Here is a 21013-nt window from a genome sequence, read left to right on the forward strand (position 1 = left end):
GCTCGTACTTCCGCCGCTTCATTAGAAATTTCGCTTCGATTATGGCACCGCTGCCAGAGCTTCTTCGGGGAGACCCCAATCTTTCCGCATGGTCACCGCCTTGCGACGAGGCCTTCGCGACGCTAAGGCGCCTGCTTACAACACCACGCGCCATTTCGATTCCACTGCTCCCACGGAAATCCACACGGATGCTAGCGGCGTTGGTCTTGGCGCTGTGCTCGCCCAGCGAAAGCCCGGCTACCAGGAATATGTTGTTGCTTACGTGAGCCGCACTCTCACCAAAGCTGAGGCGAATTATTCAGTCACTGAAAAAGAATGCCTAGCGATCATCTGGGCCATTACAAAGTTTCGCCCATACCTGTACGGCCGGTCCGTCGATGTCGTTACCGATCACCACGCACTTTGCTGGTTGTCGTCCCTCAAGGATCCCTGCGGCCGCCTTGCCCGGTGGGCACTGAGGCTCCAAGAGTACGACATCCGTGTTGTCTACCGCTCCGAGCGGCAAGAAGCACGCCGATGCCGATGCTCTTTCGCGCTCGCCTGTCCACACCGACATTGTCAGTGTCTCCGTCCTAGACGACCCAGTTCCCCCATTCGCTTCTGTCGACATGGCTTTGGAGCAGCGCAAGGACTCCTGGATTTCATCTTTGATAGATTACATCTCTGATTCACCTGCACGCCCACCATCCCGAGCGCTCCGCCGACAAGCTTCGCACTTCGCCATCCGCGACGGAATCGTCTATCGCCGTAACTACAGTTCCGACGGCCGCAAATAGCTGCTTGTCATACCCCGGCAGCTCCGCACTGATGTATGTGCCGCTTTCCACGCCGACCCTCAGTGTGCACACGCTGGTCTCTTCAAGGCCTACACCAGACTACGTCATAGGTTTTATTGGCGCGGTATATACAGATTTGTGCAAAAGTACATTCGCTCTTGCACAGAATGTCAACGCCGCAAGCCTGATCCTTGCCGCTCTTCTGGACCAATGCAACCTTTACCGTGCCCTTCGCGACCCTTTGACCGCGTTGGAATAGACCTATACGGGCCTCTGCCATACACAGCTGCTGGCAATCGCTGGGTCATTGTAGCCATAGACCACCTCACGAGGTATGCAGAAACGGCCGCTCCACCAGCCGCGACAGCTTGTGACGTTGCCTCCTGCCTGCTTCAACACTTCTTTTTCCGTCACGGCGTCCCCCGCGAACTCCTGAGCGACCGAGGTCGCGTCTTTCTCGCCGATGTCATTCAAGAACTTCTCACTGAATGCCGCATTATTCATCGCTGTACCACCGCATATCACCCGCAAACAAATGGATTGACAAAGCGGTTTAACCGAACTCTTGGCGACATGCTTTCGATGTATGTCGCCTCCAACCACACCAACTGGGACCTCATCCTTCCCTATGTCACGTATGCCTACAATACGGCACCCCAGGCAACAACGGGCTTCTCTCCCTTCTTTCTTCTATACGGCCGAGAACCGTCATTTCTGATTGACACTATTCTTCCTTACCGTCCCGACTTATCAGAGGGTACACCGGTTTCCGCAGCCGCCCGGTATGCAGAAGAATGTCGGCAACTATCTCGCTCTCTAACAACGCAAGAACAAGCGCTACGGAAATTTCGTCATGACGACGGGCGCCCCCGCAATCAGTTTTCACCTGACGCTCTCGTTTGGTTGTGGGTGCCTCCTACTTCGACACCAGGTGTCTCCTCCAAGTTTGTATCCCGATACCATGGACCCTACCGGGTTCTACAGCAAACTTCTCCGGAGAACTACGTCATCGAACCTCTGACGCCCCCTACGGACCTGCGTCGCCGAAGCCGCGAAACTGTCCATGTCGATCGGCTCAAGCCGTATCACGAGCCCTTCGTCCTTACGACGCCTTAGGCCTCCTGTGCGGCTCCGTCTTCAGCGAGGGGGGAAGATGTAAGGAAGAAGAAGTACGCCGTGCAGAGCTCCGCAGCCGGATTGCCAGCGCTACTGAAGTGGGGCTCGGGCTCGACGCTGTTCCTGGTGCGCCTGGCTAAGCCTACGCAGTTGTGTCTTCCTGTCGGCGTCCTTCTTGTCGTCCACAGCCGTGTCAGACTTCTTTGTCATACTAACTAAAAAAGTGATGATGGGTACAACTTCGTATCGGTAAGGCCCTACCGACTCGAGAAGAATATCGTTAAGTATATTAGTAAGTGTTCCACAAAAAATCCGGAAACACAAGAATGAGGTCCATTAGCGGTTAAGACCTGCGTGCGGTTGAACAAAAGAATGCTCGACCTAGATAGCCTAGTTACCAGCAAAGTAATGTTGCTTGATCTTTCGGGGTAGCAGCATATCTAGTAGCTCACCATCTAGTAGTTCACTATAATGAATGCTTTTGGGGCTTCTGCTTCTTCTTCAAGGTTCGGTTTTAGCTCCTCTTCTCTTCAACGTTGCTCTAATACCTCTAGCCTGGCAACTACACCAGATTCCAGACGTGAAGTTTTTAATCTATGCGGATGACGTAACTTTGTGGTCCGCACATGAAGATGTATCTCGACAAACTCAACAGATTCAAGAAGCCCTTGATGTTCTGCACAACTACGCTCGGAAAGCAGGGTTGGACATTTCCGCCCAAAAATCAAGCTATGTTGTGGTGGCCAACAAGAAAGGACGCACAAGAATCACGCAGCGCCCCTTTACATTTAAAATTGGCGCAGTGACAATCCCTGAGGCTTCGGAGGTCCGCATACTGGGTCTCGATATTCACCATTCCGGCGGTGGTGCACACTGGCTCCGTAAAATCAGACAGACTTCGACAAAAACACTTCACCTTATTCGTCGCATTGCAGCAAAAGCAGCTGGAGCTCGTACTGACGTAGCTCGACGGCTGGTACGTGCAGTCTTGCAGCCACGGATTTTATATCAGGCACAATTTCAACGGCTAACTTTGGCACAGTTGGCACAGTTAGAAACGATTAATCGCGATGCTATGCGTACAATAACAGCACTACCACGCATCACTCCGATACCAACGTTACAGGAACATGCCCAGCTCAACACAATTGCAGAGCTAATTTCGCAACGTGAAAAAGCACGTGAAATAAAAAAGCAACTTGTTCCGGCTGTCGCTGCGTTACATGCTCATTTTCAACGCGGCTCTCGTATTGACAATCAGCCCTATCCAATGCCTCCCTGGGAATTCACCAGCATCACAACTAATAAGCCAACGAAGTTACGACGCAGCGATACAACAGGTATTATTGACGACCACAATATCATCGATGCATCATGCGCTGACACCTGCACAGTCTATACGGATGCTGCTATTCTCCCAGACGGCGGGAGGACATCATTCCTCAGTACAACGCATAATTTCATCAGCGGCCACCAGCGCTATTTATCTACGGAAGCCAGCGCTCTAGTAATGGAACTTCAAGCCATCCACGACGCTGTGCAAGATGCGACATCTAAGCTGCCTACCATCAAACAACTAGATATCTTCACTGATTCTTTAGCGGCTATTCAGGAACTGAAGAAGGTTGACAAGGCGATGGAAATCTGCGAGACAATACACACGATGAATAGAAAAACAGCTACCTGCGTCAAGGTACACTGGATTCAAGGCCATGCAGCGAACCCTCACAACATTGCTGCTGACCAGCAGGCACATTGCCCTCCTAATCCAGACCTTCCGTCTATTCCCCTCCCACCTCAACCCCTTAACTCGCTCCGAGCCCGTAAAAATTTTCTCCGGCAGGACACACGCGCTCTTATCCCCCCGTGTGTCTGCTCCCTCCCCCTTCACCTTACTAGGGCGGAGGAAGTTGTGCTTAGGAGGCTTCGGGCCGGGGTGGCCCTTACACCGGCTGTGATCTCAAGGTGGAACTGGTCGCATTTACCACTGGGTGCTACGTGTCCATACTGCTCCGTCCCTGTGATGGAAGCAGATGCATACCATCTAATATGGACATGTACTGGTTTACAATCGGAACGCTCGCGTCTCCTACTGCAAGCCGGCCTCCGCTACAGTGTGACAACCAGCTATGACCGCTGGATACATGATAACAGATTCCACAAAACACTGCTTCAATTCATACACAACACAGGCCTCACAGCACACATATAATACACATATACACATCAAGAATTATGCCTTAACGGCAAGTCTTTATCGCAATAAAAAAAAAAAAGAATGCTTTTGCAAAAAAAATCAAGAAAAATAGAATTCGCTAATAATGGCTGACCTAAACTACCATGAAATTAGTGAGTCAAAGATGGTAGTTGTATCTCACAAGAAAGATTCTTGCGAAGCCATGTTGCGGGGTTCAGGAGAGAAGGATTGTTGTTTTATAAAGGTGACAATGTTATTGTAGATGATATGCTCGATGATTTTACGATATAGAAGCGATAGTTTAGATGCGAATTTTTTTAGGTTTAGAGATCCGTCAGGAAGCACTGTCAAACCGTGCCAGTCATGCGGGAGTGCGCCATCATCAATTGTCTGTTGAAAGATCTAGGAAATAAATAAAGCTGATATAGCGCTGTCACATTTTAAAAAATAATAATTAAAATAATTTAATCATAACCGGAGCTTCGAAATATTGTAAGGGGTTAGATTTTGTTTATATAAAAGCGCAAGCGTGAAATACTAATAGTATTCATAGGTGAAATATTTTATTCTGAAGTGTAAAGGAGCATTACGTTTGAGAATTGGATGAAGTTGCTACAGACAACGTCTTTTAGTATATCTACGCATTCGACATCAAAAATAGCAGTACCACTTCTGTAAACTAAATTAATTATGGTATCACAGTTAGGGTTCATGTGGCATGCCAAAACATGCGTGCGGTATTGGTTAACACCGAAAGTAATGCATGTTGTTTGAAAATAGTTTTGCCTTTTCTGAGTGCAGATTCGTATAAGCATTATTTTCTGCGTCATATTCCCTCAGTTGTGGAAGCCTAGCAACTTCGCTGCACGGAAGTGGTCTGCGTCCAACTGAATACAGATTTCAGAAATCATCCTTTACAACGTTAGAAAGTTAAATGCAGCACTTTCTGTTAAAGGTGATGGGTTCATTTAAATGTTCGAACATGACCGATACCACTAATGCAGAGTGGGTGAGTCCACTGGTCATTGTTGAAAAGAAGGGCGGAGGAATTCGAATCTGCATGGATCCGCGGCGCATAAACAAGATCAAACGCGAACGGTACGAGCTTCCCAGAAGGGAAGACATCGAGGCAGATTTAGCAGGAGCCAAGTGGTTGACGCTCACCGGGGTGCAACTTGACGCTCACCGGGGGTTTTATCAAATACCGTAGGATGATGCATTGTCTAGAATTTGCACGTTCAGTACCCCGTACGAGCGATACAGATTCTTGAGACTACCATTTGGTCTAAGTTCTGCTTCGGAAATATTTCAGAGAGAAATCAGTGACGCATTAGACAGGGTCCCTGGTGTGCGCGTATACATAGACGATGTGTTGGTATGGGGAACGACAAAAGCCGAGCACGACAGACGTTTACGGGCAGCACTGACAGCAATACGTTCAGCCGGTTTCACGCTCAACGCTGAAAAATGTATATTTGGCTCGCAAGAAATCAAATTTCTTATAGAAGTTATCTCGAATAAAGGAATCAAACCGGACGAAGAGCTCATGAAGTGTGTCTCCAACATGCCAACCCCAACGTCGAAGCGGGAGGAAGAATGCTAGGCGCAGTGAATTATTTCGGAAAGTACATTCCTTGTTTGTCTGAAAAAACAGCGGTGCTGCGCAGTTTAATGCGTGAAAGTGCGTGTTTCGAATGGAGCAGCGTTCACCAGAAAGAGTGGGAAAGTATTCGCACGTTACTAACAGGCGCGTTAAGTTAAGGCGCTCGAACCCGCTCTAGCCAGCAGAGCGCGCTCTTTTAAACTTAACGGCTAAAAAGCGACTTTCGGTGCGTGATTATGGAGCGCGCTCTACCAACACCACCTAGACTTTTTTTCAAGGCCTCGGCAAGCCTCCGTCTCGACAGCGTGACGTCACTGCTGTGAGATCTGTGAGAAAGTAACGCTCGACTGGCTGGAGTCGGAATGGCTTGCGGCTTCTGTTCGCCAAATAGACAGACAATCTCGTTTGCTTCGAAACAAGTTTTCAGAAGGCAAACTGAAAGAAATTATTACCTACTATCTAACAAAAAGAGCTTTGCAATATTTTATCTTTCAAATGATGCACTTATTTACTTGATTTATTCACGCTTTAAGCATTTTCGTGCACAGCCGAGCGAAGTTGGCAGCGCATGACAGTGCGTCTGGCCACATTGATCTTACGTGCTCGCTCGCTCTGCTGGCTGTTGTGGTTGTAGGCTAGTGGCATTGTTACCGCTCACGCTGTTTTTTCTTTCTCTTGTGCTGTGTGAGCATGGTTGGGTAAACTACGCAATGTGCCTGGATGCTGCTGTGCACCGGGGTGCAACTCTAACTATGCTCATGGACCTAAAGCGCGCGTCTATCGGTTTCCGATGGACGCCGACCAAAGAACCGCATGGACGAGAGCTATCCCGCGCAAGGATTTTGCGCCCACAAAATACACTGTGGTAAGTGCGTTCTTTCACTTGTCGCAGGTGCCTACGCATGTGTAAACTCACTCAGCTACGCAACTAAAAACCTTTCAATTTTCTGTATTTGTGAGCTAAGCTTTCGAGGAACTTGCAGCATATTTTACGAAGGACATGAGACACGCAGTGTTAGTAATCGTGCTGCTTGCCTAATTTTTGTTTTCCCGCGACCAACCTTGACAAACAGATACTTTCCTCGCAATCTCACGCCTAGCTGATGACCTGAGTCGCTCTAAACGGACTGCAGCGCCTGATCGAATCCTATGAGAGTTAGATTAAATAAACAGCGCTCGCCTGTTGGGCCGCCTAACAAGGCATTGTTACTATGATAATGCCTAATAATACAGCCACATTTTGTGATATGTAGTTGACTAATGTCCACTAACTTTTTCTTGCTTGATTTTTGTGCTATAAGCTCTGTTTCATTTTTTTTCAGGTGTGTGAGAAGCACTTTCTTACAAGTGATTTCGTGACCACTTCGACCTATCGAGATGAGAAAACCGGACGAGTACTTGAAGTTCCTCTCCAGCTGAGACGACTCAAGTCTGGTGCTATCCCCAGCCTATTTCCAAACTGCCCTTCGTATCTTTCTCGTCCCACTACTGTTGTCCGGGAAGGCCCTGAAGAGACGCGGCTTCGTCTAGAGGGAGAATCACTACAGGAGGCAATAAGGCAGTCCGTTGAAGCTCACGAAGAAGAGAAGAAAAAGAATAACATCAGTACTTTTGAGGACTTGCTCACCGCTCTGACAAGTTTCCAGACAAACACCTTCTGGACAAAACTTGTTACTCACGACAAAGTCCTCTTCCTAAACTTCGATTCTCAAGAAGCTCCAACCGTGCGGTTTTCTGTGACAGTGTCAGCTGATTTGATCGTGAAAGTGTTTGTTGGTGACGTGCAGCTTAACAAGCTCGGGACCCTCGTGCTTCCTGTTTGTTTGTGTGATCTGCGGGAAATCGACAAGGTCCTTACTGCTGTGCAAAGTTTGGCAGGAAACTTCTCCAACAGCGAAGAACGCCTGCAGATTGTCTTGAAGAAGACAGTGGAAACACTGGATGAACTAGCGTCACAAAGTTTCCCACACGAGTGGCAAGTGGAAGTTGTCAAGTTCGTAAAACAACAAGTCGGCATTTTACTGAGCAGAACTTCGAGATACCCTGCGGACTTGCTGGTATTTGCTAGCCTTGTGTTCACTATATCTCCACATGCGTACAGATTTATTAGGTCCACATCAAAGTTGAAACTTCCACATCCCGACACAATTAGACGTGTCTGTGGGTCATACCGTGTGAACCCATGCTCTGAGCAACAAGATGCTTTATTTCTGTCATATGCAAAGAGGCTGGCCGTAGGAATGAATGACCACGAAAAAACTGTGACGCTTGTCATGGATGAAATTCATCTGCAGCCATACATTGATTACAAAGGTGGTGGTCTAGTAGGAATGGCTACAAACAATCAAAACGCAGCAAAAACTGCATATGTGTTTATGATTCAAAGCCTCCTGTCGTCAAGCAAAGACGTAGTGCACATTCTTCCAGTGGCGAAAATAGATGCAATACAGCTGCATCAATTTCTTCGTGAGCTCATTAATGGGCTGGAGGCTACAGGATTTCGAGTAATCGCGGTTGTTTCAGACAACAACTCCATCAATGGGAAGGCAATGTCATTTCTTTCAGAGCCACGGAAGGTTGATACAGTCTACAAGCATCCATCAGACCAATCAAGACCACTGTTTTTTATTTTAGATTCTGTTCGTGTTTTAAAATGCATACGAAACAATTGGCTTAACCAGCGTAACAGTGGTAAATGTATGTTTTTTCCAGACATCAATGGACTACCTGACAAGCCGTGCGTGCTAACAGCTTCATTCAACACGCTGCTAGAGCTTCATGAGAGAGAGAGAAATGAGCTTGTACGACTTGCACCAACATTGTCTTTGAAGGCACTGAAACCTTCGAACTTAGAGCGACAAAACATGAAACTTGTTCTCAAGGTGTTTAACAGTTTCACAATCGCAGCTCTCAACAGTGCACAAGCAGCAGGACTGCAGCATGCCAAAAGCACGGCCGATTTTATCAGCACTGTCGTAATGTGGTGGCGCATAGTGAATGTTAAGACGCCGGATAAAGGGAGGCGCCTTCGAGATGACTTCCAAGAGCCCATAAAGGCAGTTTGTTGCCCCCAAGTCGAGTTTTTGAACAAAATAGTCAGTTGGCTCGACTACTGGAAAAGCCTCAAGCATGACACTGGTCATTTCACTCATGAGACGCACAATGCATTGCGTCACACGTCTCTTGCTCTTGTTCAGGTGACAAGCTACTGCCTTAAAGAGCTTGGATTCAAGTACGTTTTACTGGGGAAATTCCAGTCGGACTGCCTTGAGGACAGGTTTGGCAGGTACCGACAGTTAAGTGGCGCACAGTACCATATCTCCATACGGCAGATGTATGAAGCGGAGCACAAATTGAGGCTGCAGAAGGTCCTCGAGCTGCCAGAGAGTGACGAGATTCCTCTATGTGCCTCCACTGATGAATTTCGTGATGCTTTAAAGCAATTCCAGATTGTAGTTGGAGAAGAGGACATTGCTGCAAAGCAGCACACACTTCCAGCTATAACTTATGTCGCTGGTTATTGCGCATATGCTGCACTCAAGAAGCTTACATGTGCATTCTGTCAAGCGAACCTGGTTGTTGAGAGTAAGACTGTCACAATTGAGGCAGACGAGCTCATAACGAGCATCACAAGAGGTGGACTTAAGTTTCCCCAAGCTGTCGTTGTGAACGCCGTACTGATTATGAATATTGTTCTCGAGAAACTGACAAGTGAAAAACATGCAGCCAAATTTTATGGCTGTGAAAAGCAGATAGAACTGCTTGTTTCAATGACAACACTTTTCCTTGAGTGGAATGAAGACTTTGATGTTTGTGACAATGGCCATATGCCGAATGTAGTGATGGGGTACATACTTAGTGCAGCAGCAAACACTTTGTTAAATAACCTTTGCAAACGAGAAAACAACAAGCTGTCTGAAGCCAAAGCAGCTAAACGGAAACTGAAGACACTCCAGGCGTAATCTCTCGCACATGACTGATAATGTGTCCTTTGTGTTTACAAAGCCAAATCGTTTGAGCTCCCAGTTTCAACACTTTCAACAAGATCATTTTAAAAATGTTCTTAAAAGCTTTATCTCCACAATTTTTTTAAGTATTGTCACAAGTTCCGTTTTGCTGTAAACGCTACCTTTCTTTTGACGCTCGAGCTGTTATGTGGAAGAATCATTTGAATATTTAAGTAAATCATATTTAACCCATTCTGTGTGTGTTCAACTACATGTACTTAAAATAAGTCAACAAAGTGTCGAAAACATTTTACAGGTAATGTCATGTCTGCTTTATTTTACTTTTTATAAAAATATTGTATGTGAAAAACTTCGCATGAATCCTCGTTGAATGGTTTTATTTCATTGTTGGTTTGTTTTTAAAAGCATTTCATATAATAAAACATGCAGTCTTGTTTTGACAAAAATCTTCTGGTGCATTTACTAAAGCATGCAAAATAGACCCTCCAATGCCTTCAAAAACTGAAGGCTTTGTCGGGGGTCTATAACATTTACACCTGTTGCTAACAAAAATTTCTTCTAGGCAGGCCCGTAGCCAAAAATTAATTTTCGGGGGTTGGGGCACCTGTTGAAGTCCTTGACAAACCCCTATTTTCACTATTCTGGGTAAAACAGCCCCCTCCATCCGAATTTCGCAGTGGGGGGGGGGGGGCTCCTAGGGCCCCCGCCCCCCCCCCCCCCCCTGGCCACAGGCCTGCTTCTAGGTGTAAATCTCCGGGAAAAAAATGCTACGAGTGCAACCGGGCCGCGGAACGACAAAACGCGAACGCGTGCCGGTCATTTGAGTGAAGCCAGCTTCCAGGCAGATCTCACACTGATGACGTCACGTAGGCTTGCGGAGGCCTTGAAAAAAGTCTAGGTGGTGTTGGCTCTACGCGCTCCACCCTGGAAACGGTGCGCGAGAGCGCGAACCTGCTACGGCTTCCGGGAAAATGACGTGTTTGCGACTCTTTCCACTCATGCAAGTCCGTGCTCCTTGCCCACTCGATCCTGCCGCCGCTGCGCAGCCGGGCGTCTTCTCTAAGACATGATCGGGAACTTTGCGGGTTGGCGCGGTTTGAGCTTATCACGAACCGAAAATGACGGCCCGATCATTACTTGCGAGACGCTCAGGTACGTAACCGAACAGTCGCAGCTTGGCGCCTTATCGTCGCTACGTTCATGTGTATGACTTGTTCAGGTCCTCATGTTATCATGGAAGATGTTGGGGCACTGCTCTTTGAATTGTGTGTCAGTGTATCTGGGCACAAGGTTGATCACATAATCCTGGATGCCTCGAATCATGAGGCTTTCTGTCCTCTTGCGATCGGCAATGAGTCATCAGTCAGCATACCGCGGAGCCCAAATAAATCGTCTGATAGGGTACATCTGAGAACAGCACGAACAGCTTGCATCTCATGCATAAGCCGCTGCTGCTGCGTCCGTCGCCGCGCGTCAAGTTCGTCTAGCTCTTCATCGTCTATCAAGAACTGCATCTCCATCTCCAAAAAGCGCGCGCAATGCGATAGTGGTCGCGGAAGCAACATAACATTCGCTAGACGGCGCGTTCGTGCGCCCGAAAGTAAAATCCCTATATCAGAAAAGTACCGCCATCTACTCTTTCCTCCGCCGCCTCCTCTCCTAAAGCGCTTGCTTCTTTCTTTACTTTTTGCTTGCGAAAGCCAAGTCGACGGTGGCGCACCTAGAAAGTCCACGTTGAAGCTTTCAGGCCGGGCGCGCGCCGCCGCCGCCGCCGGCAACTGCGGCTGCGCAGAGGACTTTCAACATATGGCTCTCAGGCGGAAAAAAAGAAAATACAAAGAAGTGAAAAGCGCGCACTATCATCGTCCAATCGGAGATACAGGAGAGAGAGAAGCGGCGTTTATCAAAGGATGGCGGTACTTTTCTTATATAGGGATTTTACCCGAAAGCAGTCGGCGAAAATCGCCGTTAAGTTAAGCCATAGAGTAACATACAAGGATAAGAGAAGACACTTCCATAGGACCCTGCGGCCGATTTTGGTTCGCAGCAAACCTAGTGGGTGTGTGGAATCTATACAGACTCAGAGATTGCGACCGCAGGAAAACTAATCTCGAAGGCTATCTTCTAATGACTAGAAATATTACACGGCCTCCAAGATCACTTACGTGCGAGTGCTCGTCCCGGAGGCTATATTTCGATTTTTTTTTATGCGTTGCTTGCTTGCGTCGAGTAGCTTCGTGTAAGCTGTACCGCCAGAGCAGCAAGCACACGATGCCACTGTGTGTTTATGCATACATTTTAAATAAACATGACAAGTGTTGGAAGAGACGAAACATTTTATTTGCAAGTCATATTCTCAGTAAGCACATGCACACTTTTTTTTCGCAACGTTCGATGAACGCAAGCACAAAAAATGGTTGCACTGCAAAGTGCAAGACATTCCAATACAGGTGCCATATGTTGAGAAAAAATTTCACAAAAGGAATAAACAGGCGATATTATGAAATACCCCACAGAACAGCAAAACTGCAGAATACAGCATTGGCATTAAAGAGGAAAACAACGCTCGTCCTTTGAAGCCTAATCTTTCTTATAAAGTGGTAGTTTCGGGCTGCATAGCAAGCAAGGAATGAAGGCTGCTCACTGCAGTTGTCAGCAAACCACGCTCTCTCCCTGTCCTGCCGTTGTTAGTGCACCTCGCAACACAGCAGTAATTCCCGTAATACTTGACTATGGTTGGCATGACCTGAGAAAAAGAAGTATTGGTTATATCTTCTCCCCCGCCTTCGCACAAATTTTCACCTACGCACTTCAGATCGCCCTTTCGCGAAAAGTGTCACGTGCAATTGTCGCAGCTATAAAACAAAGCAACCTTCGGTGCCATGCATGCGCTACTGAGGCAGGAGTGTTTATTCAGAATACGTCGTAGCCACAGCTTACAAACATTTTTCTCAATTCGCAAGTTCTCTCTAATTTCTCTCGTAACAAAGGCTTCAAGCAATCTGCGCACGCCACGAATAACGATCCTAAGCATAGCGTTTGCATTCTTTCACACAAGTGCAACACACGTGCATTAAATTCAGACTACGTATACCGGCGTGTGCCGACTCACGTTCTCCCGCCAAGAAACGAGTTTCTCGCAAACGTGCTGCGCAGCATTCCAAATGGCTGTTTCTTACATAATGTGAAGTAATCCACGAACATCATGCGCGAAGTGAAGAACACAAAAAGCTCTCTTCGCCAAACAGCACAATGTTACAAATGTCAACTTACGGCTGAAGTGACAAATACATAAGGAATTTGCAAAGTAATGAAGGGATAAATGAAAGTAATGAAGGCGTTCTTACCAAGCAGCAGCCAAGCAGACAGACGTCTGGCAGATGAACCCAGCAAATACCACGCAGATGTTATCGCACACCTTTTGTAGCGTCGCCTTGCCTGATCACACCATGGCCGATATTTTGTAGCGATGCGTTATTCTTTATTCTATATACTAGTCTTATCATCCACCGCTCACGGCCGGCTGATCCCGTTGATAACGTCTACGTCTACAGCCACATAGACAAGTAGACGTATACTGCACTATAGAAAAGTTACTACAGTAGATAGCTAGTACGCGCGTTCCCTTGGAGACGGGGAGTGTTGTATTGTCTTCTAGCGGGTGGCATGAAGCTGCGTAGCTCGGCCGCTTCTAGGCTGGAGTGGCCACTCTTGTAATCCGTATGTTACATCTATGGTTAAGCTCCGAAGCCAGTCGCACTCGAGCGTGCTCTTTTGGAGTTCTAAGCACGCTAACTTAACGCCTCCATTGTCAGCACCACGGTGTAAGATATATACTCTTTAGGTGGGGACACTCGCGAGGCGCGATCGACCAGATAAAGTAGCAACAGCGCGCGTCAATCGGTCAGGTGCCGGCAGCGGATACCTATCGGCGGTACGAGGCAACTTCAAGAGAGAAAAGGTTTTATCTACAGTTGCTATAGCAACCGGGCGATTCGCGGGAAATCCGAAATGGTTGCGCGACGCGTGAAAGTAGGTCACCGTGGTGAGGGGCGCGAGGGAAGAGGGCATCGCCTTGACGGAGCAGATACGGCGGCGCAGAAGCGCCGGTTGCTATAGCAACATTAGATAAAACCTTTTCTGTCTTGAAGTTGCATCGTACCGCCGATAGGTATCCGCTGCCGGCACCTGACCGATCGGCGCGCGCCTTTGCTACTTTATCTGGTCGATCTCGCCTCGCAAGCAAGCCGAGAAGTGTCCCCACCTAAAGAGTATATATCTTACACCGTGGTCAGCACCCGTCCTAGCAGTTTTCGGCCCACGGAAACAAATCAAGATAAGCACCGATGCCTCAAGGAATGTGTTGGGAGCCGTGCTGATGCAACTTCATGATAAAGGCTGGCGGTCAGCGGCGTATTCATCGCGTGCGCTCACGGAAACCGACACAAGATACGCGCAGATTGAAAAGGAGGCGGTGGGAATCACGTTTGCGTGCGAGAAATTTGGCGAGTTCATTATTGGCACAAAGATAGCAGTAGAGACTGATCATCAGCCTCTATTGGCAATAGCAAAAAAGGAACTCTGTGAAATGTCTCCTTGTCTGCAGAGATTCTTCTTGCGACTAATGCGCTTTGAATTTACCTTGTACTTTGTGCCAGGAAAGCAACTGCTACTAGCCGATGCGCTATCCCGGATCCCAGATCAAGACAACATTCGGCCAAGCGAAGATGAGGACGTCAGCGTGCACGCTGCTCAAGTCCTGGAGAGCCTCGTCAGTGACAAGATGAAAAGAAAACTGCAGGCAGAGACGCAACAAGACGAAGATCTGGGGCAAGTCATAACATGCCTAGAACAAGGTCAAATAACGGGTCTATTCGCTGCAGTGAAATCGGAGTTGTCGTACGTAGATGGAGTACTAATGAAGGGTTGCAAAGTGGTTATTCCAAGGCAACTGCGCAGGGAAATGCTGGAACGCCTGCATGAGAGGCATCTCGGGCTCAACAAAACGAAAGCAAGAGCAAGGATTCTTATGTATTGGCCGGGAATGCAGAAACAGATCGAACAGTTCAGTGCGAAGTACAGCACGTGATGCCAGTTTGCATATTGCCAACCGGCTGAGCCGGTCATCAACAGCCCTGCCCCAAGTTTTCCGTGGGAAAGTGTTGGAGTAGATCTGTGTGAACACTCGGCAGCTTCGTACGTGGTAGCGTATGATGCACATTCAAATGACCGGTAGTAGAGCGTCTGATACAGACGTCGAGTGAAAGCGTCATCAGAAAACTTGAAATGATGTTTGCAAGGCACGGCATTCCGCTGGAGATACACACCGACGGGGGCCCGCAATTCATCTTCAGTGCGTTTCATAACTTTGCGCGGATGTGTGACTTTCACATGTGATTTCCAGTCCTAGGGTCCCGAGAGGGAATGGTCTGGCCGAAATGGGAGTGCAGGTCGTAAAACGCTTGAAGAAAACGAAGCACGCCAGAGTTCCAAGACCATATGACGATACAGTAACCAATAAATGAGAAATACTTTAATGTACCGTCGCGATTAGCACAGTGATGAGCACCGGGGCCGCGCGTTTCAGCTTCGCTGGTTAACCATCTGTACAGAGTTATTGAGCGGTGATTTTTATAGGCTGCCAATTTTCCATTTTTGGCTTAATTACTTGTAATTATTATGTGTTTCGCTGTTTGACGTAATTTGTCAAAAACTCCTCATTTTCATTTTCTTCAAATATGTGGCGGGGATGGGGTGTCAGCTTTCGTTGTTATTCAATTTCTTCACTGGGCTTTCTCACACGTACTAAGAAGTGCCGCATCGCTCCGGGACCGGTTATGAAAAAGTGAGGCAAATGTGGTACCGTTTACGGCGGAATAGAAAGGTTGTTCACTGTTTGAATATATTTTCAGGAAATATGTAAGTCTGGCATATGACCTCTGAAGATGAGTGACCACACGTTCGCTACAACATAATGGTTTTCTATGGCGCTTGTCCTGAAGGCGCCGGTAGCGAGGCGGATTCCTTAATGGTGAATGGGATCCAACATGCTTAAAAGACTGGGTGCAGCTGACTGACGAACCGCCGCGCTGTAGTGAAGACGTGAGCCGACAAGGCACCTGTACAAGTTCAAAAGGCGTTTCCTGTCACTGCCTCATGTTGTACCTGATAGTAGCTTTAATAAATGCATTGTTTACAAGCATTTGGACTTTAAGTATTTGAAGTGCGAAATAAATGTCAGTTTTTAGGCCAGTATAGTGCCGAGAAAGTTGTGCTCTCTGCTTACAGGTAATGTACGGCCAGACAGAGCAGTAGCAGGGTTGGTGCTATTCCTCTCTCATTCGAGAAAACGTCGCATGTACTTTTCTGTGAGGACAACCTGAAACCGTTTTCATCAGCCCATTCAGCCAATTTATTTAAGCCATGCTGGACACGTGTTCACAGATAGCAAGGTTGCACGATTTAATACCATTCTGCACATAATCTAGGTATACAGAGTTGAACATTGTTCGTCGCATAGCCGTTCACAAAGAATTCACAACCCCAGCAAATCTGGACATCACCTTTAGTTCACAGCTTTTACACCACGTGGCGTGCGGACCTTTAAGATTCGAAATTCGCGCGATGACGCATGAAGTGTACTGGACGATAAGAGAATACACGTTTTAACAATAAAAAAAATACCGGAAGTTTAAAAAAGGCGTCGCATAATGATGTGTGCAGCACTGAAATGAAATGCTTGTGGTATTCACCGCAAGTCTCAGCTACGACGTTATTTTTTTATTTTTTTTTTTACCACTTGAGCGTCGGTAGTATAGTGCCTTGTTCAGTTTCACTTAAAACGAGTTGAACGTTGCTACCCATGGTTCTCATCAACGCATGCCTTTTCGCTACTACAACCACGTGGGCTGTTTCGATCCTCCTGGACGTCGATTGGTGTGAAGCATTTCTTGCTCGAGCAAAGCGTGATCACAGCCACGGTTTAAAACGATTCGTAGCAGCGCTTGATTCAGAGTCGGGTAAAGGAGTCTGACACGGGTATGCGGTACTCTTTCCTGTGGGACTTTCATTGGCACCATCTGCGAGAACTATTTCTTATTAATGCGGAAGCTTCATAGGCAGAAATGCGTCCCATGAGGCAGAAATGCTGCCGTTGTAGGCAACAAGTGGTACCAAAGATCATCATCACCAGTGATGTCATCAGCGTCTTGTATGACGTCAGTGATAATACGCAGTTAGTTAAAACAAGCTAGAGTAAGGTGACTTAAGGTAGAGTAAAGTTAATTAAGGCGAATTAAAGTGGATTATGTCGAATTAATGTGGATATAAGTGGGTACAAATTAGGGCACGCTGAATTAAGGTGGATTAAGGTTGGTGGAAATTAGAGCGAGGGGATAAAACTAAATAAAGTAAAATAGCGTTTGTATAAATTAGAGCAAGGTAGATTAAGGTTGGTACAAATTGGAGCAAGGTGTATTAAGGTGGATACAGGTAGAGATGTGGAGGACATGTGACAATGTACGACCTCACGTATCACTGAGGTAACTTATTAATCGGAGAAGTCATAATGCTTCCGTATTCATATCAAATAAGGATACCTAAGTGACTGTCAATTTATTATTCACTGTCGCAAGCACAGAAACCGCGAAACTTGCTTTCGCGCTTTCCGCAGTGGGTCGAGTAACAGAGTAACCCTGTCAGAGTTGCTGACGAGAGCGAGATGCAAGTCGATCAGCAACGTATAAATGCCTAAAACGATATCAATATGTCCTGACTCTTTTCTAACCGAGCCTTTAGAAATCGGTCAATTTGATCGACAGTTCTATCTACGCGCTCGTAAACATTTTCGCTGGTATTCTACTAGCAACGCCATGCAATGTCTGAAATGAAGCCTGAATTTTGACGATTGGTAAGCTTTGACAATTTTCGGCAGATTACGAGGTCTGGAGAAATGAAACTTCGACTGGTGGTATGGTCGAAATTGGCCTCCAGTGCTCCTTCCACTTCCTCATTAAAACGTTGTAAAATTTTCACTTTTGTCTACTCGGCAATAAGAGCTACCCACGGTGGAAGAAAATATAATTGCACTTGACATTAGTCTAATAGAATTGCCTTGTTAGTCGTGTTGCTTCGTCCTTAACCTTTGCGCTGCCGCTAATCATGAACCTTAACCAACTTGCCCAACTCGCCGCTCTTCTAAATTATGAAAATAAGATGCACTCATGAGCACCTACCATTGTTAGCCTAGACGTCGCATCGGAGAATTAAACAATTCGACAGAAGCTTCTGCGTCTTCTCTGCTGCTGTTATTTAAAAATGATGTTCCGCAACGTAATTTTTAGAATTACAGGGCTTTGAGATTACAGGGCTAAAGAAATGAACAAGCGGGCACGGGGTGCCATTGCTGGTTTAACACCACCAGCAGAAGCTCCAGCGAGGCGATGATTTGTCGCCTTCAGTCATTGTGTACACATTTCTCTACACGGCTTGTTCTTGCCATTTCTGTCTGGTGTTGGAACGAATATTAAGCTGCGGTTAAATTGAACTCCCTGCACACTCATTGCGTCTTCATCTAAATTCGGCGCGCACTGGGTAATTGCTTCACACGACCACTTTATACTAATGAAACTGTCATGTTTTACTGCATGTTTGACGTGCTGCGCGTTTGGTTGGTGATGGCGAAACAATGATTTTTTTTTAAAGACAATGTTATCGTTTCCGAGTTACCGCCACTTTTGCTTATCGGTTATGTCAGTTTCTAGCCTTCTAGAGGTCATTCTAGAGACATTCAAGAACACATTCGTCCAGGAGGACTTCAGCTAGAGGTTCAACCACCTTCCAATTTTCTTTTATTTCACTTAATGCTCGGGGGCTAGAGCTAACGACAAACTTGTTCATGTTCTTTGAGCTAGTTATTTCAACAAAAAAGAACAGCATGAATGATTGTGCGCTTAAGCAAAGACTCGAATTACTCAAATTTTGGTTAGGGAATAGGAAATGTACAAAGCATCATCCTATACTGCTTAAAAATATAAAATTTTGAATAGGACAAAAATATGACATCTGTGACGTCACCTGATTGCACCCTATTGATTAACGGGAGGGCGAACGCCCTGCGGTCGGTTGGCGGTGGAAGGGCAGCGCGTGTGTTACGTGCTTTACACCGGCGCTCTGGGTTGTCACGTTAATTGTGATTACACTACTGAGATGGCTGCTAACGGGGCGGCGTGTCTGTCAGTGAAGAGTGATCGACGCAGCACGTGAAGATGCTTTGGCGAAAAGACTAGAAGCGTGACAATGGCCAAAGGCGGCCAAGATAGTTAAAACAACGAGAAAGTTCTTTTACTTTGGTCGATTCTGAGTTCTTTCTGCACCAACACGCACACACACACAGACACACGCACACGCACGCACATAGACACACACACACACACACGCACACGCACACACACAGACACACAGACACAAATAAACACACACACACACACACACACACGCGCACACACACACGCACACGCACACACACACACACACACACATGGGCGCACACGCGGGCTCACTCACTCACTCACTCACTCACTCACTCACTCACTCACTCACTCACTCACTCACTCACTCACTCACTCACTGTCTGGTTTGCTCTGTCCTTCAGTGTCGTTAGCAAAGCGGACTTTCTGTTACCACATTTCACTCGTTTTTATATACATATCTTTCCACGTAGAGTTTGTGGAGGCTGTGCAATCTTCTATAAGGAGCAGGTTCTGACGCGCGAGGTAATAGAGATTTCGAATTAGTACTCCCTCCTCTATATATTTCAAGAGAGAGAGAGAAACGAGAAGGGAAAGGTAGGGAGGTTAACCAAGGACGTGTCCGGTTAGCATCGGATAAATTCAAGGGGTCTGTTTAAACATGCGCTAACCATTCGACCACTGACAACACAGTAAGCAAGGTAGGTGGGAAGATGGTTAGATATAAAGAAACTGTAATGATCAACAAGAGCGAACGGGCAAGGCCACCCGAATCGCATCTTCGATGCATGCAGTGCAGCCCCTGAGCCAGCCGGAACGCCAGTGCTTGGCGCGATTGTGAGCCCCTCGGATTTCGAGCTTTTCCTGCTCTGCGTCGCTTTAGTACAAAACAAACAAACAAACGAGCATACACACATATGACCTGTAAAATGCGTGAAAGGCCCTAAGAATCCTAACGCATTAAAAGAAAAGGGTGCAGTCCTTCATTTGCTGAAGCACCACAACAGAGTGTGTCTGATCCGTTTCGATACAAACTCGCCTGTGTATCGCTGGCGGGGCTTGGGAGAACCAGCTAGCCAAATTACGTTGTTGTTGTGTTCGACGTTGCAGCTCGAGCGGGAAAACGTGAATTTGAACAAGTTTTCTTTCTCAACAGAGACTTTGTCGTTTGCGTGGCACTGTACCCTTAACACCTATTCCCACCCCAAGTCTCTCCTACCCGAATGCCACGCACGTTGTTCTGCCGAGATTTGACTCTGCAGCCGCAATCAAAGTGACGCCGTGTCGAACAGGCTACACTGTACCGATGAGGTCCAGGCCTAGTTCGCCGTGCGGCTAATTACGCTCTCCACACAGAGACGCGAAGTACAGCTGCACGTAATCACGGTTTCACCGGTAGTGGGTTCACCATGTACACCACAAGGTGTTCGAACCCGCCACCTCCCAGCTTCGAAGAAACAAGCGTTCATCGCATGTTGTCACGAAGCTGGTGATCACTTTTCAGTTTGCGGATTTATATGTGTATGTCGATGCGTCATTGTAGAGTTGCACATTCCAAGTGGCATATGCCTATTTACCCCAGTTGGTGTCAAAGACGTTCATTGAATGGCGGCACACACACCTACTTGCACATACACAGTGACCCTAGCTGGCATCCAAGAAGTTCATTGGAGGCCAGCATGGACCATGTGCCGCATATCCAGTGCTACAAATCGGCGTCAACTTCGAACAGCGGTGCCTACCCAGTCCCGCAACTTACAGTCACCCATGTCGGCATGGGAGAAGTTCGTCGAAGAGTGGCACGTGTGTAAACACTGCCACACTCAGTGACCCAAGTTGGTCTGATGGTTGGTTAAGAACCCTGTTACCTCAGCACATCAGCCCGATGTGATACCCATCCGGCCGCTGACTACCCAGTGACCCAGGTAGACGGAAAAACGGTTAGATACAATCATAGATACAAACGTAGATAGATAGATATGCATAGCCCTCGGAAACTGCGTGAATCCCCCTACGAATGCTATTACAATTAAATTTAACTAGGCTCGAGCAGAAACCGTCGAAAATCCCTTACGTCTCGCCTCGACAATTGCTGTCGGTACTTT

At 47.1% G+C, this 21013-nt stretch overlaps 1 protein-coding gene across 1 annotated transcript; it reads left to right on the plus strand.

The window, feature by feature from the left end:
• Window positions 1-6435: 6435 nt before the first annotated feature.
• Window positions 6436-17615, plus strand: LOC119449052 (uncharacterized). Its single transcript, XM_049666628.1, has 5 exons — window positions 6436-6557; window positions 7015-8016; window positions 8890-9118; window positions 14319-14490; window positions 17594-17615. The coding sequence occupies exons 1-5, from the start codon at window positions 6483-6485 to the stop codon at window positions 17613-17615; spliced, it is 1500 nt and encodes a 499-aa protein (XP_049522585.1). The 5' UTR covers window positions 6436-6482.
• The last annotated feature ends 3398 nt before the right edge of the window (window positions 17616-21013 follow it).

The sequence above is a fragment of the Dermacentor silvarum genome, chromosome 4, assembly GCF_013339745.2.
Source record: "Dermacentor silvarum isolate Dsil-2018 chromosome 4, BIME_Dsil_1.4, whole genome shotgun sequence".
NCBI lineage: Eukaryota > Metazoa > Arthropoda > Arachnida > Ixodida > Ixodidae > Dermacentor > Dermacentor silvarum.